General features: G+C 34.3%; 1 protein-coding gene across 1 annotated transcript in view; it reads left to right on the top strand.

The window, feature by feature from the left end:
- Window positions 1–18,438, top strand: part of KHDRBS2 (KH RNA binding domain containing, signal transduction associated 2) — a 556,728-nt gene that overhangs the window by 522,744 nt on the left and 15,546 nt on the right. The window contains exon 8 of the mRNA XM_063097985.1: window positions 17,636–17,694. Within this exon, the coding sequence (XP_062954055.1) occupies window positions 17,636–17,694 (59 nt within the window). The remainder of the gene's footprint in view (window positions 1–17,635; window positions 17,695–18,438) is intronic.

Below are 18,438 nucleotides of genomic sequence, written 5' to 3'. Positions count from 1 at the left end.
TCCTTTAGTAGCTTTATAGTTTTAGGTCTTATACTTAAGTGTTTAATCCATTTTGAGTTGATTTTGGTATACAGTGAGAGGTGTAGGTCTGGTTTCGTTCTTCTGCATGTGGATGTTCCATTTTCCCAGTACTGTTATTGAAGAGGGAATCTTCTCCCCTATGTATGTTCTTGTTGCCTTTGCCAAAGGTCAGTTAGCTATAAGTATATGTGTTGATTTCTGGAATTTCTATTCTGTTCTATTGGTCCAAGTGTCTATTTTTCTGTCAGTACCATGTTATTTTGGTTACTATAAGTTTGTAGTATTATTTGAAGTCAGGTAGTGTTATGCCTCCAGCTTTATTTATTTAATTTTTACTCAGGATTTCTTTGGCTATTCAGAGTCTTTTCTTGAAACAGATGAATGTTAGGATTGTTTTTTCTATTTCTGTGAAGAATGTCATTGGTATTTTGATGGGGATTGCATTGAATACAAAGGTTGCTTTGCATAGTATGGACATTTTTCACAATGTTGATTCTTCCAATCCAAGATCATGGAATGTCTTTCCACCTTTTTGTGTCTTCTTTAATTTCAGTAGTGATTTGTAGTTCTCTTTGCAATGATTGTTCACCCCTTTGGTTAAATTGTTTCCTAGGTTTGTTTTTGTTTGTTTGTTTTTTGTGTTTCTTTGGTGACTGTTGTAAATGGGCTTTCTTTGTTTATTTCTTTTTCTGTTAGTTTATTATTCAAGAATAAAAATGCTACTGATTTAGGAGTGTTGATTTTGTATCCTGCAACATTACTGAAATTGCTAATCAGCTCTAAGAATATTTTGGTAGAGTCTTTATGTTTTTCTATATATAGCATCATGTTATCTGCAAACAGTGACAGTTTGACTTCATCTTTTCCAACCTGGATGCCCTTTATTTCTTTCTCTTGCCCAATTACTCTGGCTAGTTCTTCTCATACTATGTTAAATAGAAGTGGTGATAGTGGGAATCCTTGTTTTCTTCCTGTTCTTAAGGGAAAGGCTTTCAGGCTGAAAGACTTTAGCATGAAGGTATGTTGAATTTTGTCAAATGTTTTTCTGCATCTATTGAGATAATCATATGTTTTTTGTCCTTGATTTTGTTGATATGGTGTATCACATTTATTGACTTGCATATGTTGAACCATCCTTGTCTGCTGGGTATGAATCCCCTTTGATCACCGTGTAGAATTTTTTAATGTGTTACTGGGTTCTAATTACTAGTGCTTTGTTCAGGACTTTTACATCTATATTCATCATACATGTTGACCTATAGTTTTCTTTTATTGCTGTGTCTTTGTCTGGTTTTTGTACCAAGGTTATGCTGGCCTCATAGAATGAGTTTGGAAGAATGGCCTTTGTGTCATTTTTTTAAAATAGTTTTAAGAGAATTGGTGTTAATTCCTCTAGGTTTGGTTGAAATTAGGAGTAAAGCCAGCCAGTCCTAGGCTTTTCTTTGTTGGGAGACAGCTGATTACTGCTTCAATCTCCTTGCTTGTTATTTGTCTGTTCAGGTTTTTTATTTCTTCTTGGTTCAGTATTTGTTAGTTTGTATGTGTCCAGAAATTTATCCATTTACTCCCGGTTTTCAAATTTGTTGCTGTATAGTTGTTTGTAATAGTCTCTAATGATTCTTTGTATTTCTGTGGCACCAGTTGTAATGTCTCCTTTTTCACTTCTAATTTTTGTTATTTGGGTCTTCTCTCTTTTTAGTTATTCTGTCTGATGGTTTGTCTATTTTGTTTTCCTTAAAAATTTTTTTTGTTTCATTGATCTTTTGTATAATTTTGGAGGTCTCTATATCATTTAGTTCTTCTCTGATCTTAATTATTTTTTTTCCATCTACTAACTTTGGGATTGAATTGTTCTTGTTTTTCTAGATCTTCAAGGTGTAGATTTAGTTTGTTTATTTAAAGTCTTTCTATTTTTTTGATGTAAGCATTTATTTCAATAAACTTCCCTCTTATTACTGCTTTTGCAGTATCCCACAGGTTTTGATATGATGTGTCTTTATTTTCACTGGTTTCAAGGAATTTTCAATATCCTGTTCAATTTCTTTTTGGACCCATAGGTCATTCAAAAGCATTTTGTTTAATTTCCATGTATTTGTATAGTGTCCTGAGTTTCACTTTTTATTAACGTCTAGTTTTAATCTGTTGTGGTCCGAAAAGATACTTGAGATGATTTTGTTTTTTTAAAAATTTGTTGAAACTTGATTTGTGACTGAACATATAGTCTATCCTGGATAATGTTCCATGTGTTGATGAGAAGAATGTATTTTCTGTAGTTGTTGGATGAAATATTCTGTAGATATCTGCCAGATCCAACTGGTCTAAAGTATGTTTTAAATCCTGTGTTTTTCTGTTGGTTTATTGCCTGGATGATCAGTCCAGTGCTGAGAGAGGGGTGTTCAGCTCCCCTACTCTATCACATTGAGGTCTATCTCTTTCTTAGGTCTAATAGTGTTTGCTTTATATACCTGTGTGCTCTGCTGTTGAGTGATTATATATTTATGATTGTTATGCCTTCTTGCTGGATCGATCCCTTTATCATTATGTAGTGGCTTCTTTGTCTCTTTTTATGGATTTTGTTTTAAAGTCTATTTTATCTGATATAAGAATAGTTACTCCTGCTTGTTTTGGGCTATTTTATCTGATATAAGAATAGTTACTCCTGCTTGTTTTGGGTTTCCATTTGCATGGTACAACTTTTTCCATCCCTTCACTATTAGTCTGTGTGTGTCTTTACAGGTGAGGAGAGTCTCTCGAAGACAACATATAGTTGGATCTACCTTTTTAATCCAATCTGTAAGGCTGTGTCTTTTGAGTGGGAAGTTTAATCTGTTTACAATTAGGGTTGTTATTGAGTGGTATTGTCTTACTCCTGGCATTTTATCACTTTTTTTCAGATGTTACAAATATCTTTTGTTTCTTTCTTCCTCTTCTATTGTTCATCTTCAATGTCTGTTGGTTTTTCTGAGGTGGTAAGATTTAGTGCCTTTTTTTCTTTCTCCTTTGCATCTGTATTTTGCCAGTAGATTTTCTTCTTTCTTGTGTATTTGGCAATGATTATTGTTTTCCAGGTTCTAGATGCAGGACTCACAAGAATATTTCTTGCAGGGCTAGTCATGTGGTGGTGAACTCCTACAGCTTTTGTTTGTCTGGGAAATGCACTATTTCTCTCTCATTTCTGAAGGATATCCTTGCCAGGTATATTCTTGGCTGGCAGTTTTTTTCTTTCAGTATTTCGAATATGTCATCCCATTTTCTTCTCACTTGTAGAGTTTCAGTTGAGAAGTCTGCTGTTAGTCTGCTAGGGGCTCACTTATAAGTGACTTGATGATTTTCTCTTGCTGCTTTTAGGATTCTCTCTTTGTCTTTGAGCTTTGCCAGTTTGACCATAATGTGTCACAGAGAGGACCTTTTTGGGTTGAATCTGTTTGGGAATCTTTGAGCTTCCTAGATCTGAAGGTCCATGTCTCTCCCTATACCTGGGAATTTTTCCATTATTATTTCATTCAATAGATTTTTCAATGCCTTCACCTTTCTCCTCCCCTTCTAGAACACCCATGATTCTGATAGTTGTGCACTTAAGGTTTTCTGCTAGCTCTTTTAGACTTTCTTCATCTTTTTAAATTCTATTTTTCTTTTTCTTTGTCTGCCTGGGTTATATTGTAAAGTCCATCTTTGATATCAGAAATTCTTTCTTCTGCTTGCTCTAATCTGCTGCTTAAGCTCTCAGTTGTGTTTTTTTATTTCATTGACTGAATCCTTCAGTTCCAGGAGTTCTGCTACATTCTTTTCTAAGGTATTAATCTCTTTGTAAATTCCTCCTTAATATCCTGGAATTTTTTTTTTTTTATTTCATTGTGTTGTCTAACTGAGTCTTCTCATAACTCACTGAGTTTCCTTAAGATTGTTACTTGGAATTCCTTTTCAGTCATTTCAGGGGTTTCCAATTCTGTAGGGTCTAGTATTTGAAAATTACTACATTACTTTGGTGATGTTATATTTTCTTGTTTTTTGTTTGTTTGTTTGTTTACTTTCTTTTGTTTGTTTTGTATTTCTATGTTGATTTCTGATTATCTGGTAAATCAATTGCTTCTTCTATTTACTTTGGAGTGGACTTGGAGGAGAAAGACTTCCTCTTCTTTTTTCAGGTTCTTCTGGTGAGTCTCCTTGTGTCAGTGCAGTCAAATATGCAGTGGGCCACCTGCATGGTGTTTGTGGCTGCTACTCTGGCAGCAAGCCATCCTTGTGGTGGTAGAAGCTGTGGTTGTGGCTGTTACAGACCACCTCCATGGAAGTGGTGTGGGGCCTCCCTGTCCTGGTGACAGCCCTCCTCTTGCCTTCTTCACAGTCAGGAGTTAGTGCTATTCAGGGCTTTTCAAAGGTCAATTCATTTTTTAATGAAGAACAAAATGTATAATATATGTATACAAAATGTGGCTAAATAATTTAGGCTATAGAATTTTTATACTTAAATCTCATTCATTTTAATGCTATTGGTATCTGTAATTTTAGTCTATAAAAAATGAGATTGCTTAAGAATTTTAAACTATATATACATATGGATTCATTCATAATTAGTAACTACATGTAGTTTATATCTCTTATGCTTTCCCCTTATGACTGGATGTATCATACTTGTGTTGTGCATTCACCTGTTTTAATAATTCAGAATATTTCATTTCTAAACTCTTGAAATTAATCAACAGCAGCCCAATAAATTTTACGGGTCTTCTTTGGATTATAATGATAACAAAAAGAAATAAAAATTACTTCAGGGGAGAAGAAGTTGAATTTGTAAATAGAAAAAGGTATTAGACAAACTTTTCAGGTCACTATTTGTGCGTGTGTGAGAGAGAGAGAGAGAGAGAGAGAGAGAGAGCCTCATGATATTATTAAGCTATCATCAAGGTAAATGAGCTAAGTAAGGAACTGATTTTTAAGTTGTGTTAATCAGCTAAAATAGCAAAAACACACTCAACTTAAAATTTAAAGTGAAAGAAAAAGGTGTCTAAATCAGTAATAAAGTACATCTATATCTTGGCCAGTGTCTTAGGATTTTATCATTTTTGATCTGAATTCAATGAATATTTTTGAACCCCTTGACAAAATTTTATCATACTATTGTAACTTCTTGATGGTTATCTAAAACTTCTGTTTTGATGTCCCAATGAATTTAGTCATACCAACTGGTCCAGGTATCCTAATTTCCAGGTAAAACAGTTTTCTTGCAGGTTTTTTTAGCCAGATATTTTAGCAATTATATTATTTTCATAGAAGATGTTCTCTATCAAAAATTCTGCCTTATGTATAGTTTCACAAATATTCATATAAGGTAATTTTCAGAGAAAAGTGAAACAATTTTCTTCCCATTTCTGAATTTTGTTATATGTATTGACATTGACATGTGCACTAATTTCCAAATTAAGAATTTCTCAGTGACAATACTTTTATATAAAAATGATTTTTTAATAAATTAAGAGAAACATAAAGATATATTATTATGAGTTGAAGGAGGATAATGAATTGCATCTTATTGGTAGTAAGGATTTGTTCCTTAGAAATTTATTATCAGTTGTATTCTAGTAATACTGGTAATTTTTCAAGATTAATTTCAACAGATATAACACTTTATCTACAGTGTAACCAACATTATCTGCATTGTTAAGACATGTTCAAAAAAGGTCTCATGAGACTTTACTGTTGAATTTTCTCTGATAACTTGATTTAAGTTTAATAAAGCTAATGAAAAAAAATAAAAAAGTATTGAGTCTTCATTTCTGTCTACTTATAGTATTATTAATACTGACTTACACTGTAGTATTAATCATAACAGTGGATTCATATGTCACCACTCACTTATATAATTTAGTTATCATAATTCAAACTTTCTTTAATTTGGTTGCTTTTAAATAAATTAATGCTTTCCTATATTATTCTATGGGGTCTTCAAAAAGTTCATGGAAAGATTTGTAACATATTTTGGTTCTATTTTTCCATGAACTTTTCAATGTACCCTCATATGTTTCTTTGCATTTACTAAAATAATTAGCCTTTGATATTCGGATGGAAAATGTACATAGTTTACCTTGACAGTATTACAGCTAATACTTTCAAACAGTCATGTTGCTTTGATATTAATGTGAATATTCTAAGTGCTATTTTTGTATTGTAAATCTCTTTATAGAAGTTATAGAGTTTGTGGTTAGTAAAGTGTTGGGAATGGATATGATGGTAAAGGTGAAAAATGTAGAGAGAGGGGAGTGAGCTCAAGATGCAACCAGGGAAAGACTGCACTTAGGGTAGGCACAGAGAAGAACCTGTGCCTCCCACCTGCCACCCCCAGCCTCATCTCCTGCAACTCTCTCTCATGCCCTTGCTCTGACACACTGGCTTTCTTGCCATTCCTTGAATACCCTAAATTTCCATGTGTTTCTCCTTTAACTTTTTCAGGTCTTTTTCCAATATCATCAGTACAGTCTTTCTTGCCCACATTGACTATAATTTTATCCCCAATTCCAAAACTTTATGCTTCCCTTCCAGCTTTTGTTTTTCTCCTTAGCACTTATAACTATTTAACTTAGCCTACATTTTTCTTGTTTGTTTTGCTTGTTTATTATTTTAGTTGTGAATTCCATGACAGCAGGCATCTTTGTCTATTTTGTTGTATCCCCTAGTATTTACAATAGTCTCTGGCACATAATGGGTTCTCAATAAATTTTGTTGGATGTATCAGATAAAGTAGGTTAAAAATATTCACAATATTCATCTGTTTATGCTTACTTTGCAATACTTATATATTTTATTCCAACATATCTAAACAATGTGTATCTTTTCCTCTTTTATCCCTACAATAGTACTGGCACTTAATGTTTATTGAATTATTTAATAATTTTTATGTGATCACAATTAACTAGGCAGATAGAATGGAAAGGTTTTTATTTTCAGTTCTATGAGAAGTAGTAAAGGAATATAAGCTAAAAATTCCCCTACTTTAAAACCAAAACCTCAAACTACTTGGCATAGCTTTAAGTCTTTTGTCTAAATCTCCTAACCCATGTTCTATTCCTCTGTAGTTGAGTAGCATCTTTTGTCTGTCACTTAAGAGCTGTCTAAATAAGAGCAAAATCTACTTTTCCTGCACAAACATCTCAAAACCCTTAGGTCCTCCCTTACATTTCTTATAAATGGTCAGAAAATTGACTCTTATTAAAGTTAAGTCATGCAAGAGTCAAGAAAAGTGGTAAAGGAAATTAAGGAACTTGTTCCAAATATAACTGAATGCTAACAGCTCAATGGAATAAGATACCATGAGGTTCCCGAAATGAAAAGGGGAGTCAAGAGGAGAGTACATAGGAAGGTCTGGATGAAATCAATGCAATCAATGGTTGGATGCTGCTTGCAGATTAGAAGGTAGCTGTTTAGAGTTGAAATGAGTATAAAACTCAGCAGTTCCAAGGCTTCAGTTCATTCGTTTGGTCAATACAATATTTCTTGAGCATCTGCTATGTGTCAGTCTCTGGATTACTACCTGGTAATATAATGATGATCCAAATAGCCATAACCTTGTGAAAATCATACTTTAATCAGAAAGACAGACAAGTAAATAATAGCACATCTGAAGGTGAGGTTGTAGCAAAGACTCTGCTATTTGTGGGAGGTGTATATCATTGTAAGGTTTTCTGGGATCCGAGAAACCTTCCCAGAGGAGGAAATAATAGAGGAGGGGATGAGAGGGTGTTGAGAAGTATGTATGCTTGGGGCAGGCTCTTGTTCTTGATAGTAGCTGAGATTTTTCTGAGAGAGGGCAGGAAGACAGGTAAATGTGGGGGGGAGCTCACAGCTCATCTGATCTTCCTAATCACAATTAGCCCAAGATCATACTAACTTTAAATAAGTTACTTCCCATCTTTTTGTCTGGTACTATGCAAATAAAATTGAGGGTGATTATTTGGATATGTATGAGAGATCTTCAAAAAGTTCATGAAAAGATTCCCATTGTCTTTCAACTTCATTTTCCATGAACTTTTTGATGTACCCATGTATAAAGGACTAGATGGATTGCATGTGTGCTCTTTCATAAGATACACCAGGGTTCAAATCCTAGCTCCATCACTGAAGAGCTGAATAGTTTAGGACAGGTAATTTAATCTAGCTAAAAGTAAACCTCCTCTTCTGTACTTGAGCTAATACCACATTGACTCAAAAATTCTCATGATGATTAAATAAGACAAGGTACATAAATCTCTTAGCAGTTTTTGGTGTGTAGTAGGTGCCAGATAAGTATTAAATACATATTTTTATGTTTATTGTTGCTTCTAGGAGGGACGAAGAAAAGAATTTTAAAGAGACAAATGGCTTGGTTTCTTATTTAAGCCCCTTCCCATTTTAAAATTCTCAATTCTAAAGATCAGGTGATAGAAGTGGTAAGGAAAGATGATTTAAATCAATAGGAAGTAGTGTTTAATAGGTGTAGGTCTGACTTTCACTGTAGCTGTTATTAAAATATAGCAGAAAGAAAATTAAGCAAACTTTGCTTCTTGAGAATCCATGCATTTGAGTTTGGGCATTCAAAACTTCAGACTTGTTAATTTATGAATTGCTCTCAATATCCACTGAATTAGTTCATTTATGTTGCTTATAAAGAAATGCCTGGAACTGGGTAATTTATAAAGAAAATGAAATTTATTGCCTACTGTTTTGGAGACTGGGAAGTCCAAAGTCTCCAAAGACAGTGACCCAGGGATCTCACATGGCAGAAATGGCAGAACAAAAAGAGCAATAGTTCCTCATTCACTCTCCTTTTAAAACCCTCAGAACCATACCTCTGACCACCATTATTAATCCATTCACTACGGCATTGTCCTACAATCTAATCACCTCTTTAAGGCCCCACCATTCAATTACTGTAATAGGATTTCCCACCCTAAACAGTTACAGTGGGAACTGAGCTTCTAATATATGAACTTTGGAGAACACAACTCCATCAATTCACAGTATCCACCAAATCTTCCAAAATGCTCTTTTCAATTGCTGATTGAAGTTGGCCTAAAATTATCTTTTGTTATCTTTTTCCTTGCTTTCTAATCTCTGCAAAATTATTTTAAAAAATACTTTCAGCAGTTCAAACTGCAGATCTTGAATGTAGCACCTAATGACATGAAATAATTATGAGTTATGTTCACAAATAATTTCTCTTAATATGCAAATTTTTCACACATTTTAATTTAACAAAACAATCCCAAGTTCATGGATACAAAGGGAATATAAGTGCAAAAACACAAGGTAGAGAGCAATTGTGAAAACTATCCATTCTACAAATATTTGCTTTTCCACTAAATTATCCATAAGTATTTGTGGAACATCTACTATGTGTTTTTTACTGTGTCAAGTGTTGATGATGCAGCAGTGAAAAAGAAAGACACCACCAACAGAGTGATTTGTTTAAAGCAAAATGTAATCATGTCTGTCCCCTTCTCAAATCCTTCATTGCCTTTGATGGCTCTTAAGATAAAATCCACACTCCTTACCATGGCTAAAACAAGGTCCTTCAAGATGTGTTTCCTGCATCTTTCTCAAGATTGAATATTGAGCCCCTCTCTGCCTTACACTACCCCCCTGGCCACTCTGGAGGATGAGCTGCTGATGCCACCCTTTTTCTTGCCTCTGAGCCTTGGCTGGTGCTGACCCCCTGTGTATAAGGCTCTTTCATTCCATCTTATCTGGGTGATCACTACCTACTTTTAGGATTTCAGCATTTACGAATGGAAGGATAAAAAAAGAGTAAATGAATGACTCCTTAACACTTATTTAATGGTTTTTCTGCTAGTCTGTAATTTTCATGAGGGCTTTTCAGTCTAATCTGTTTGATTTTTAAAGTTTTACAAAATAGACTGAATGCATCCATATGTAACAGCTAGGGTTTTTTATAGTTACTAGACTATTACTTTATGTAGTCAGGAATAATGAAAATGAAAGAATATGTTGAGAGAGATGAGGGAGGAGAGGTACATGCACCTAGTTTCTGTGGGAAGATATGATTTGCTTTAGAAGAAATAGACGAATGAAAATACTTTTAAAAAACTTTGCAAATTGGTTTGACAACGTAGGATTTCATAGGTGTAGGTTTCCCAACACAGGCATAAAGTTGATGCTGTGTTGGTAAACTTCACCTTCAGTGTTGGAAATAATAGATGTCCCCTTCTAAGAGGAAACTCAGGAATAACCATCGGAATTAGGAGGTAACACAACAGTGATGTGATGTGGAAGGAAGCTGTGGAGTCTTGAGCTGTTTAGTGAAGTCTCCCATTTCTTTATCCCAACAGTGTTTGGTTAATGCCCTGAGTGACTTTAAGGGAGGGTTGTGCTTGGTGGTAAGAACTGATACATATACCAGTGTGTTGCACTCATTTATATACGCACTATGTTTACTACTTTGTAAATTACACTTTCAGGGAGGTTTACAAAACTTAACAGAAGGATTTGATATAAATCCTTATATATTATTTTTAAATGGGTATAAAAGTCATGTAAGTACCAATTTGCAATTTGAGGATGGGGGCTGGACTGAAAATATATCTCTGCTTGACAAATATCTCTGTTAATATAGTATTAATAGCCAATACAAAAAGCTTTCAATGTAAATGCTTAAGAGAACAAAAGTTAAGAATACCTTTTAAATGCTAAGAATAGTTGGGTAGTTATAGATCCTTCACATGGGATTTTTATGTTGTTATATTATGTTTTAGCATATGTTAATTGGCTTGATATTAGTACCCATCTCACTATATTTAAGTACATCAAAATGTCATGTTGAACACCTTAAATATACACAATAAAAGATAGAACAAATTTTTTAAATATATGATATTGTTTAGAAAAAGTAGGCTATGGTATTGGCTCTATACTTTCATTTCATTATTTCACGAAGCTATTCTTTCATCACATTTATTTCATTTATCATATTGTTTAATCATGTTGAAATATAAGGATAAGTGGACAAATGAATTCTGTATTATACACAACCTGGTTGTTTATTTTTCAATTCACTATTATTCCATCTTACATTTTAGAAAATATAATGATCAAGGTTTCTAAACCTCCATAATTATGGAGGTGATAATTGTTATCACAATTATCAGTGATTTGGAACATAATTACTCTGGTGGTTACAGCAGATATAATTTTCCTAGGAACTGGCACATACATAAAATCAGGATATACTATGTTAGCTTCATTGACTCAGACAATATCTAATTATTGGTAAAATGCTACACAACACTCTGGCTTTTTGGCTTCAAGATGTTAAACACCAATACATATTTCGAAAAAAGTAATAAATAAATAAGTTTAGCAAAGGCAGCAGAAACAAAGGAGGCATAAATTTGTTAAACTTTTAATCTGAATTTCATTTATTTTGGAAAGGAAATGAGTGATTTTTTTTCTTTTTTTTACTGTTCCCTTTGCTATCAATATGAATAGACATTGCTTCTGAAGCATGCACAAAATTCTATAAAGATATTTATAGCAAAATGTTCTAAGATTATTCATGTTCAAGTACAGTGATCTCTTTGACTTCTTGTTATTCAGTCATTTGTTTGTTCATTCAACAAATTTTTTCTAAATGCCTGCTAGTCTTGAAGGGATTGCTTTAATTGCCAACTATATTATTTGGGGTATGGGCTAAGCTTCCGTTATAAGAAAGTTCCACAATTCAGTGGCTCTAACAACAGAAAGTTTATCTCTTTCATACATAATAGACTAGGGCAGATTGGTGCGCTCTTCTCCTTGGCACCATTCAGGGATCCAGGCTAGAGGGATGCCATCATTAACATGAATCTTCCAAAGAGACTCTAGTCATTGCCATTTCCAGCAGGTTTCATAAAAACTGAAAGAAAGTAAAGGACAAGGAATTTACTTTCATGCAAGTCAGAGAATTTGTGACATCACTCTGCACGTGGCCACATTCAACAGTAAGGGAGACTAGGAATTGAAGTCTTGAGCCCGTCAGTCTCTCTCATGGAAGAAGGGACAAATGGATTTTGGAGAGAAACAACTGGAAGTCTTATATATCCCAACCTTCTAGTCATCCAAATATGAGTGAACATCCTTCTTCCCATTAGGCACAAAAACAAAAACAAACAAAAAAATACCACTTTCTCCTCAACGAAGAAAATCTAAGTTTAAAATACAGTTCAAAATACAGGATCTCTTAGAAATATGCCAACCTCTGCATTAGGTCTTGAGTAGATTTTGAAATCTGGTAAGTTGTAAAATGTTAGGCAGATTATCTCTTCCACTTTCAACCCTCCTCCCCATGTGAAACACCCAATATAAAGTGGTCAAAAAGGAGCAGAATAACTGCAATAGAAACTGCCTTTAGAAAAGTGTAAGAAGGACACACGGAATACCCTGTGGACAATAACAGTTACGAGCAGAGATTTAAAAACAACTGGCAACATCAGTGAAATAATTTTTTTATTAGTGCATCTGGCAACCTTGGTTCTCTTTTCTGGGAGTTCTGCCAGATTTCCTGGAAGGTTCTTTCTTATCCTAATGGGTAAATGAACTTATCTATGGTCATATCTGAATTGGTTACAGTAGAGTATGCCCTTCTTGGAGACTTCACAATTTTTGCATCATTCTTCCTGCTGGTTAATGTTTGGGAGCCTAAGGATTGTTCTAGGGATTATAGCAAAGTCTAATTGGAAGATGTGAGGACATCTTTGAACAACGCTTATCTCTTGCTATTGGAATACAGAAGCAGCTGACTTCTCTAATCTTGTTAAATTCCAAATTTCTGAACCCTCTATCAATTTAAATTGTAGAACTAACATAAGTAAGACAGAGATAGCTTCTCTTAGCAAAGTTCTATTCACTTTCACTTATTTTTGCAAAATGGTGCATTCTTATTTGAAATCTTACATTTAGTAAACCTTTCTAAAAGCAGCAAGGACTACTAACAGTTGGGTTTTTTCCAGTATTTGTCCCTAACACTGAAGTACATACAGGCCTATAGCCTGCCTTCCAAATTGTCATTGGCAATGGCATAACAAAGGCCATCAGCTTTCTACCACATGTTATGTTTTTCTTCATTCTCTCCATCCTCTCACTAAGCTAATGCCCAATAGATTGGGATTTTAACAGCAGATCCACACTTCTACATACGGATTTCTATGTTCGAGTAAACTGCAGTAACAGAGATTCAGAACTCAGTGACTTGTACACTATAAACAAATTTGTTTTTCTCTTAACAATCCCTGAGGTAAGCAGTAGTGTAAATTCTGCCCCATGTGACCATTCACAGGCAGAAGTACCTCCCATGTTGCAGTCCATGACTTCCTAAGGCATTGTCTTCATTTGCATGGTAGATGCTAGATCATCACTCTGAGTGCATCTACCAGCTGAGAAGGTGAAGACGCGCAAGTCCAAGATGAGGAGCTTGTTTTTAGATTGGAAATGACCTTGGTGGCCACCTTCACTTCTGCACACCTCCCACATTTACAACTTAGTCACAAGGACACGTCTAGCTGGAAGGGTACCTGGGGATTGTATCCACTACCCATGCAGCCATTTGTACAAGTAAAAATTTTTCTGTGAAAGAAATGAGAAGTGATATTTTAATAAGCAAATGTATGGACTCTGGCAGAATCCATTATGATTATTAGCCATCATTTTTTCCATTATCTTACATTATCCATCATTTTACAAATGTCTTGTATGTTTCATTTTCCCTTTTTTAGAGTTCTGAAAGTTAAAATTCCCTCTTGGTGTGTATATATCATTTAAAATAGGCAATAACTGCAGCTTCTTTAATATGAGAAGAGTAGTCTCTCTCACTACTGTTCCTTTTTTCTCCCTTATCTTCATCATTTAAATTAAAATTGGAATCTAGTGAGAAACATATTAATGCCACCAGCTAGTGTTTGCTGCTACTGGTCTTCATATAGTGCACTTTGGGAAATGTAATCAGATGTTTACTCACAGAAAAATTATTGATTGTGAGAAAGCCAGGGAGAAGCTTCTGTCAAAGCCAGCATTTTTCTCTACACCCATATAAATGGGAATGCTGCTTGTAAATCATTTTCCCATGACTGCTACTTCTTGATCATCCAGGGAATCAATGTAACAACTCTCAGGAATTTGCTACACCTATGTGAGGATTCTAAATTGGGTTGTATCATTTCTATTAAATATGAAAGAAGAAATAAACATCCAGCCTCCAGCCAATGGTGTTTGCTTTGTATAATGTCAAATCACTAGAAGGATGAGGAGAAAAACACATTGTCATACATTTTTTCTAGGTGTTTTGTACGTAAATATCCTGGGCAATGAGGACTGAGCTAGCTAGGCAATCTTTTTTCAGCCTCTTTCAGCTAAAATTGAAGTTAGTGCATTATAAATTGCTTCCGAAGATAAAAATAACCAAACTTCTTTCTGCCTCTCTTTTCATCTTTGACATATAGTCTCGTATTTTCTTTTTTTGCTTCTCCTTCCTTACTATCAATGGAATTTCAAGTACTTAATATAATGAGACCTATGGGATTGCCTTGAGGGATAATGAGAACCACATTTTCAAAGAATATATAATTTGGGGGCCTCTGTCTTCCCTGTCAACCTTTGGCATCTATCCGCCGTCCTCAGCTCTTATACAATTTGGTATTTGATATTAAGACATTTTCTTGCCACAATTTTATGTACTTAAAAGGAATTAGTAATCTTGAGATAATTTATAAATTAAGATTCAGGCGAGGGACAATGATCGATACTTAACTTTAAACCAAGGAGCTTATTTGAAAGAAAAATATAAAATGTTATAAATACTTATAGATCCCTTGGTAAGACTAAAATGTATAAATTCATTCTCCAAATACTAACTCAAGTTAAAATAATTTTCACTTATTGTACAGTATTTTTTAAAATTATGACTTGGTTACATTAAGCTACTCATTTAAATGGTGTCTAATCTCCTGTGAGCAGTTCATTCTTTTGTTCTATAAATATTTATAGAGTAGCTATAATATGCCAAACATTGTTCTAAAAAATCAGCCTGAAACAGTTAGAACAAGTGAATACAGGAGAGACCAAGTTTTTATACCAAGGAGCTTACATTCTGGAACTGAGAAAGAGCAAAATAAACAATGTGTGTTTGTGTGTTTGTTTATATAATCCATATGGTGGTTATGATAAATGCTAAGAACAAAGCAAAGTACAGATGGGTGAGTACTACTTTAAATAGATTGATAACCAAGAGTTGTAACCAACCTAAATGTCCACTGTCAGATGACTGGATAAGGAAAATGTGGTATATTTACACAATGGGAAAAAAAAAATGAAATACTTCCACTCACAGCAACATGGATGAACTTAGAGAAAGTTACGTTAAGTGAAATAAGCCAGGTACAAAAGGATAAATACCACATGTCTTCACTCATAAGTGGAAGCTGAAAAGTGAGGAAATAAATTTTAAAGAAAGAAAGATACAACAATCACAATAATACATTGAACTTTCAAAAGGAGAGAACAGAACTGAGATTACCAGAGATGGGAAAGGGGGCGGGGAGTAAGGGAGGAATTGGTAAAGGGCCACAAAAAATGATTACATTGTATAATGTGGAATATACTATAATTGTCCTGATCTGAGCATCACATATTACACAGCTATTAATATTCAACTCTGTACCCCATAGATATATACAATCATCTATGTTACAATAAAAAATAAAAATAAAGAAAAAAAGTTTGACCAGAGAAATCTCTCATAAGTGACATTTGAGTGAGTTCTGAAAGAATGAAAAGAAGGAAATTAGACATTTAGGAAAAGTATGTTCCAGGTAGTGGAAAAAAGTAAATAAAAAGGCCCTGAGACAGTAATCTATTTGTCATGTTCGGGAAACACCTAGGAGCCCAGTGTGCCCTGAGTAGAGTGAGAAAAGGGAAAAGTGATCAAGGATGAGGTCTGAGAAGTTTTAGGGGTCAAATTGTGTAGGCAAAAATAAGAATTTTTTATTATTTTTCTAAAGGATATGGAAAGTTACTCATGGATTTTGACTGGAGCACTAATATTACCTAACTAATTTCTAAAAGAATAACTTTGACTGGTATGTGAATAATAAAAACAGAGCAAGCAGGGCACAGAGACTGGTTAGAAAAATATTGAGAGATGGTAATAACTTTAGCCACAGTCATAGTTTTAGAGATGTTTAGAAATTTACAGACTCTGGATATATTTCGCAAATAGAAGTGAAAGAATTTGCTGTTGGATTGAACATTAAGTGTGAGAGCAAGGAGAGGACTTCACAGTTTTTGTCATGAATAACACCAATTAAGGTGTTGTCATTGGTAAAGATGGGAAGAATGCAAAAGAAACAGACTTGAGTTGGAAAGAAAATCAAATTTTTTGTAGTTGGGAAGGTAGTAAGTTCGATATCCAAATGGAAATGTACGTGAGGCAGTTGGATATATGAGGCCAGAGTAGAAGAGATGCTCCAATAGTGGGGTATAATTTGGGAGTCATCAGAGAAGAGACCGTATTAACACCATAATATTAGATGAGATTGCCTACAGAGTGAGTATGAATAGAAAAGAGAAAATTCTAGCAATTGAGCCCAGTGGTCTCCAGGATTAAGTGGTAGAGAAGAATGAAGAAATGAAATTAAGAGACCCAGGAGGGAGATCTCAGAAGCAAGTGAAGTGTTTGAAGGAATAGGAGATAATCAGCCATGTTAAATGGTGCTACTATGATAAAAAGAGGACCAGTTCTTGACCATTGGATTTGAAAATGTCACGATCTTAACAAGATCTGTTTCAGGGCACATCGAGAACAGCAGCTCAATTGAATGTCTGCAAAAGCTTATGGAAAGAGAGTCAGTGAAAAAGTTCATTGTCAAGAAATTTTGCTGCAAGGGGACAGAAAAAGAAATAGTCACTAGATGGAGCTATGTGGGTGAGGTAGGGCTTTTTAAGGAGGGGAGGTATAAAAGATATTTGGATGTTAGTAGACCTGATGCTGCAGGACAAAGTGAGGACAATTGGGTGTGTGGAGACATTAAGTATCCTTGGAGAAAGAAATGGAGTATGAACATCTTTTTGACAGTTATTGAAATGTGGAAGCATCTAGCAAAATATCAAGTGAAAAGAAATAGCTTATATATGTGGGAAGTGCACAGACATGCTGTGAAAGGGATAGAGGAAAGTATAAACATAGTTTTAGTGTTTGAAAGTGAAGAAATTGGTGCATATTTCTTAAGGTAACAGCATTGAACGTCATACACAATTGACCAGATTGTCATCTTACATAGCACTGTTTTCTTGGAAATAGATCTTTATAACTCTTCTCTTGACAAATTTTGAAGTATTATACTTGTGTTTCAGCGCAAATTTGATTTATCAACTTGGAAGACAGAGATAAAGAAGTACTGACGTGGCATGAAAAAATCATAGTACTCCTTATCAATAACCTGTATTTTTCTTACTGAATATTTCTTTAGGATTGTATTTTACGCCCAGAGGTTCCTGCGGTATTATCTTAGCACACATTTTGCCTTCAAATTCTACGTGAGTTTCTGGGTTGATTTCTCGTGATTGCAGTAACATTGATTGCTGTCTAAATCTGTTGCAGTGTGCCTGAATATTATGACTACGGTCATGGAGTAAGTGAGGATGCCTATGACAGCTACGGTAAGACCTTTTCTTTACTAAAACTGTGAAATCAGAACATCCATCAGTCACTGACAACTCAGAAATTACTTCTATCTTTCTTTCCCCAGTTTTTACAGAAGTCCAGACTAAATTGATTTATGTAATTCCAGGGTGAGATTTGACTTACAGAGCCAGAGCCGGAAAATTGGACAGATCGATTTTTATCAAAATTTCACGAACAATTAATCATAATCATAGATCATTTTCAACTGCAACAGTGAGCATTCTGAATAATGTCATTTATGTTTCACTGTGTCCATTGTCTGACTCATCGATTTGGCAAAAATACTGTGTTTTTTCTGATGTCACAAAGATCTTCAATGTAATATATGTTTAAAATATTTTAAAACTTTTAAGGGCAGAAATTGTTACTATAAAATAACTTTCAGAGTTTTTTTTTCGAGTATGCATGGCTCTTAAAAGTGCCAAATACTGCTTGGCTCATAAAAATTAATAGTCAATTAAATAGTCTATAATTGTTAGTCTATAAAATTAATTTTTAAAATATACCCTTTAATAACGTATCACTTAAAATTAGTCATAATTATATTTTGTAAAGATTTATTGAGTGCCAATGATACATCGATACAGTACATCATTTTTAAAGGGGTAGTTTCTGGTTCTTTAAAATACATGTGCAGTGTCACCAGTTGACCTTGAAAAATGACACTCATTTAGATGTTTACAGTCCTGGATTTTTATTAAAATACTACTGAGGCCACT

Source organism: Cynocephalus volans, chromosome 5 (assembly GCF_027409185.1).
Source record: "Cynocephalus volans isolate mCynVol1 chromosome 5, mCynVol1.pri, whole genome shotgun sequence".
Classification (NCBI taxonomy): Eukaryota; Metazoa; Chordata; class Mammalia; order Dermoptera; family Cynocephalidae; genus Cynocephalus; species Cynocephalus volans.
Note: the sequence above shows the minus strand (reverse complement) of the source record. Positions and strands in the feature narration are given on the sequence as shown.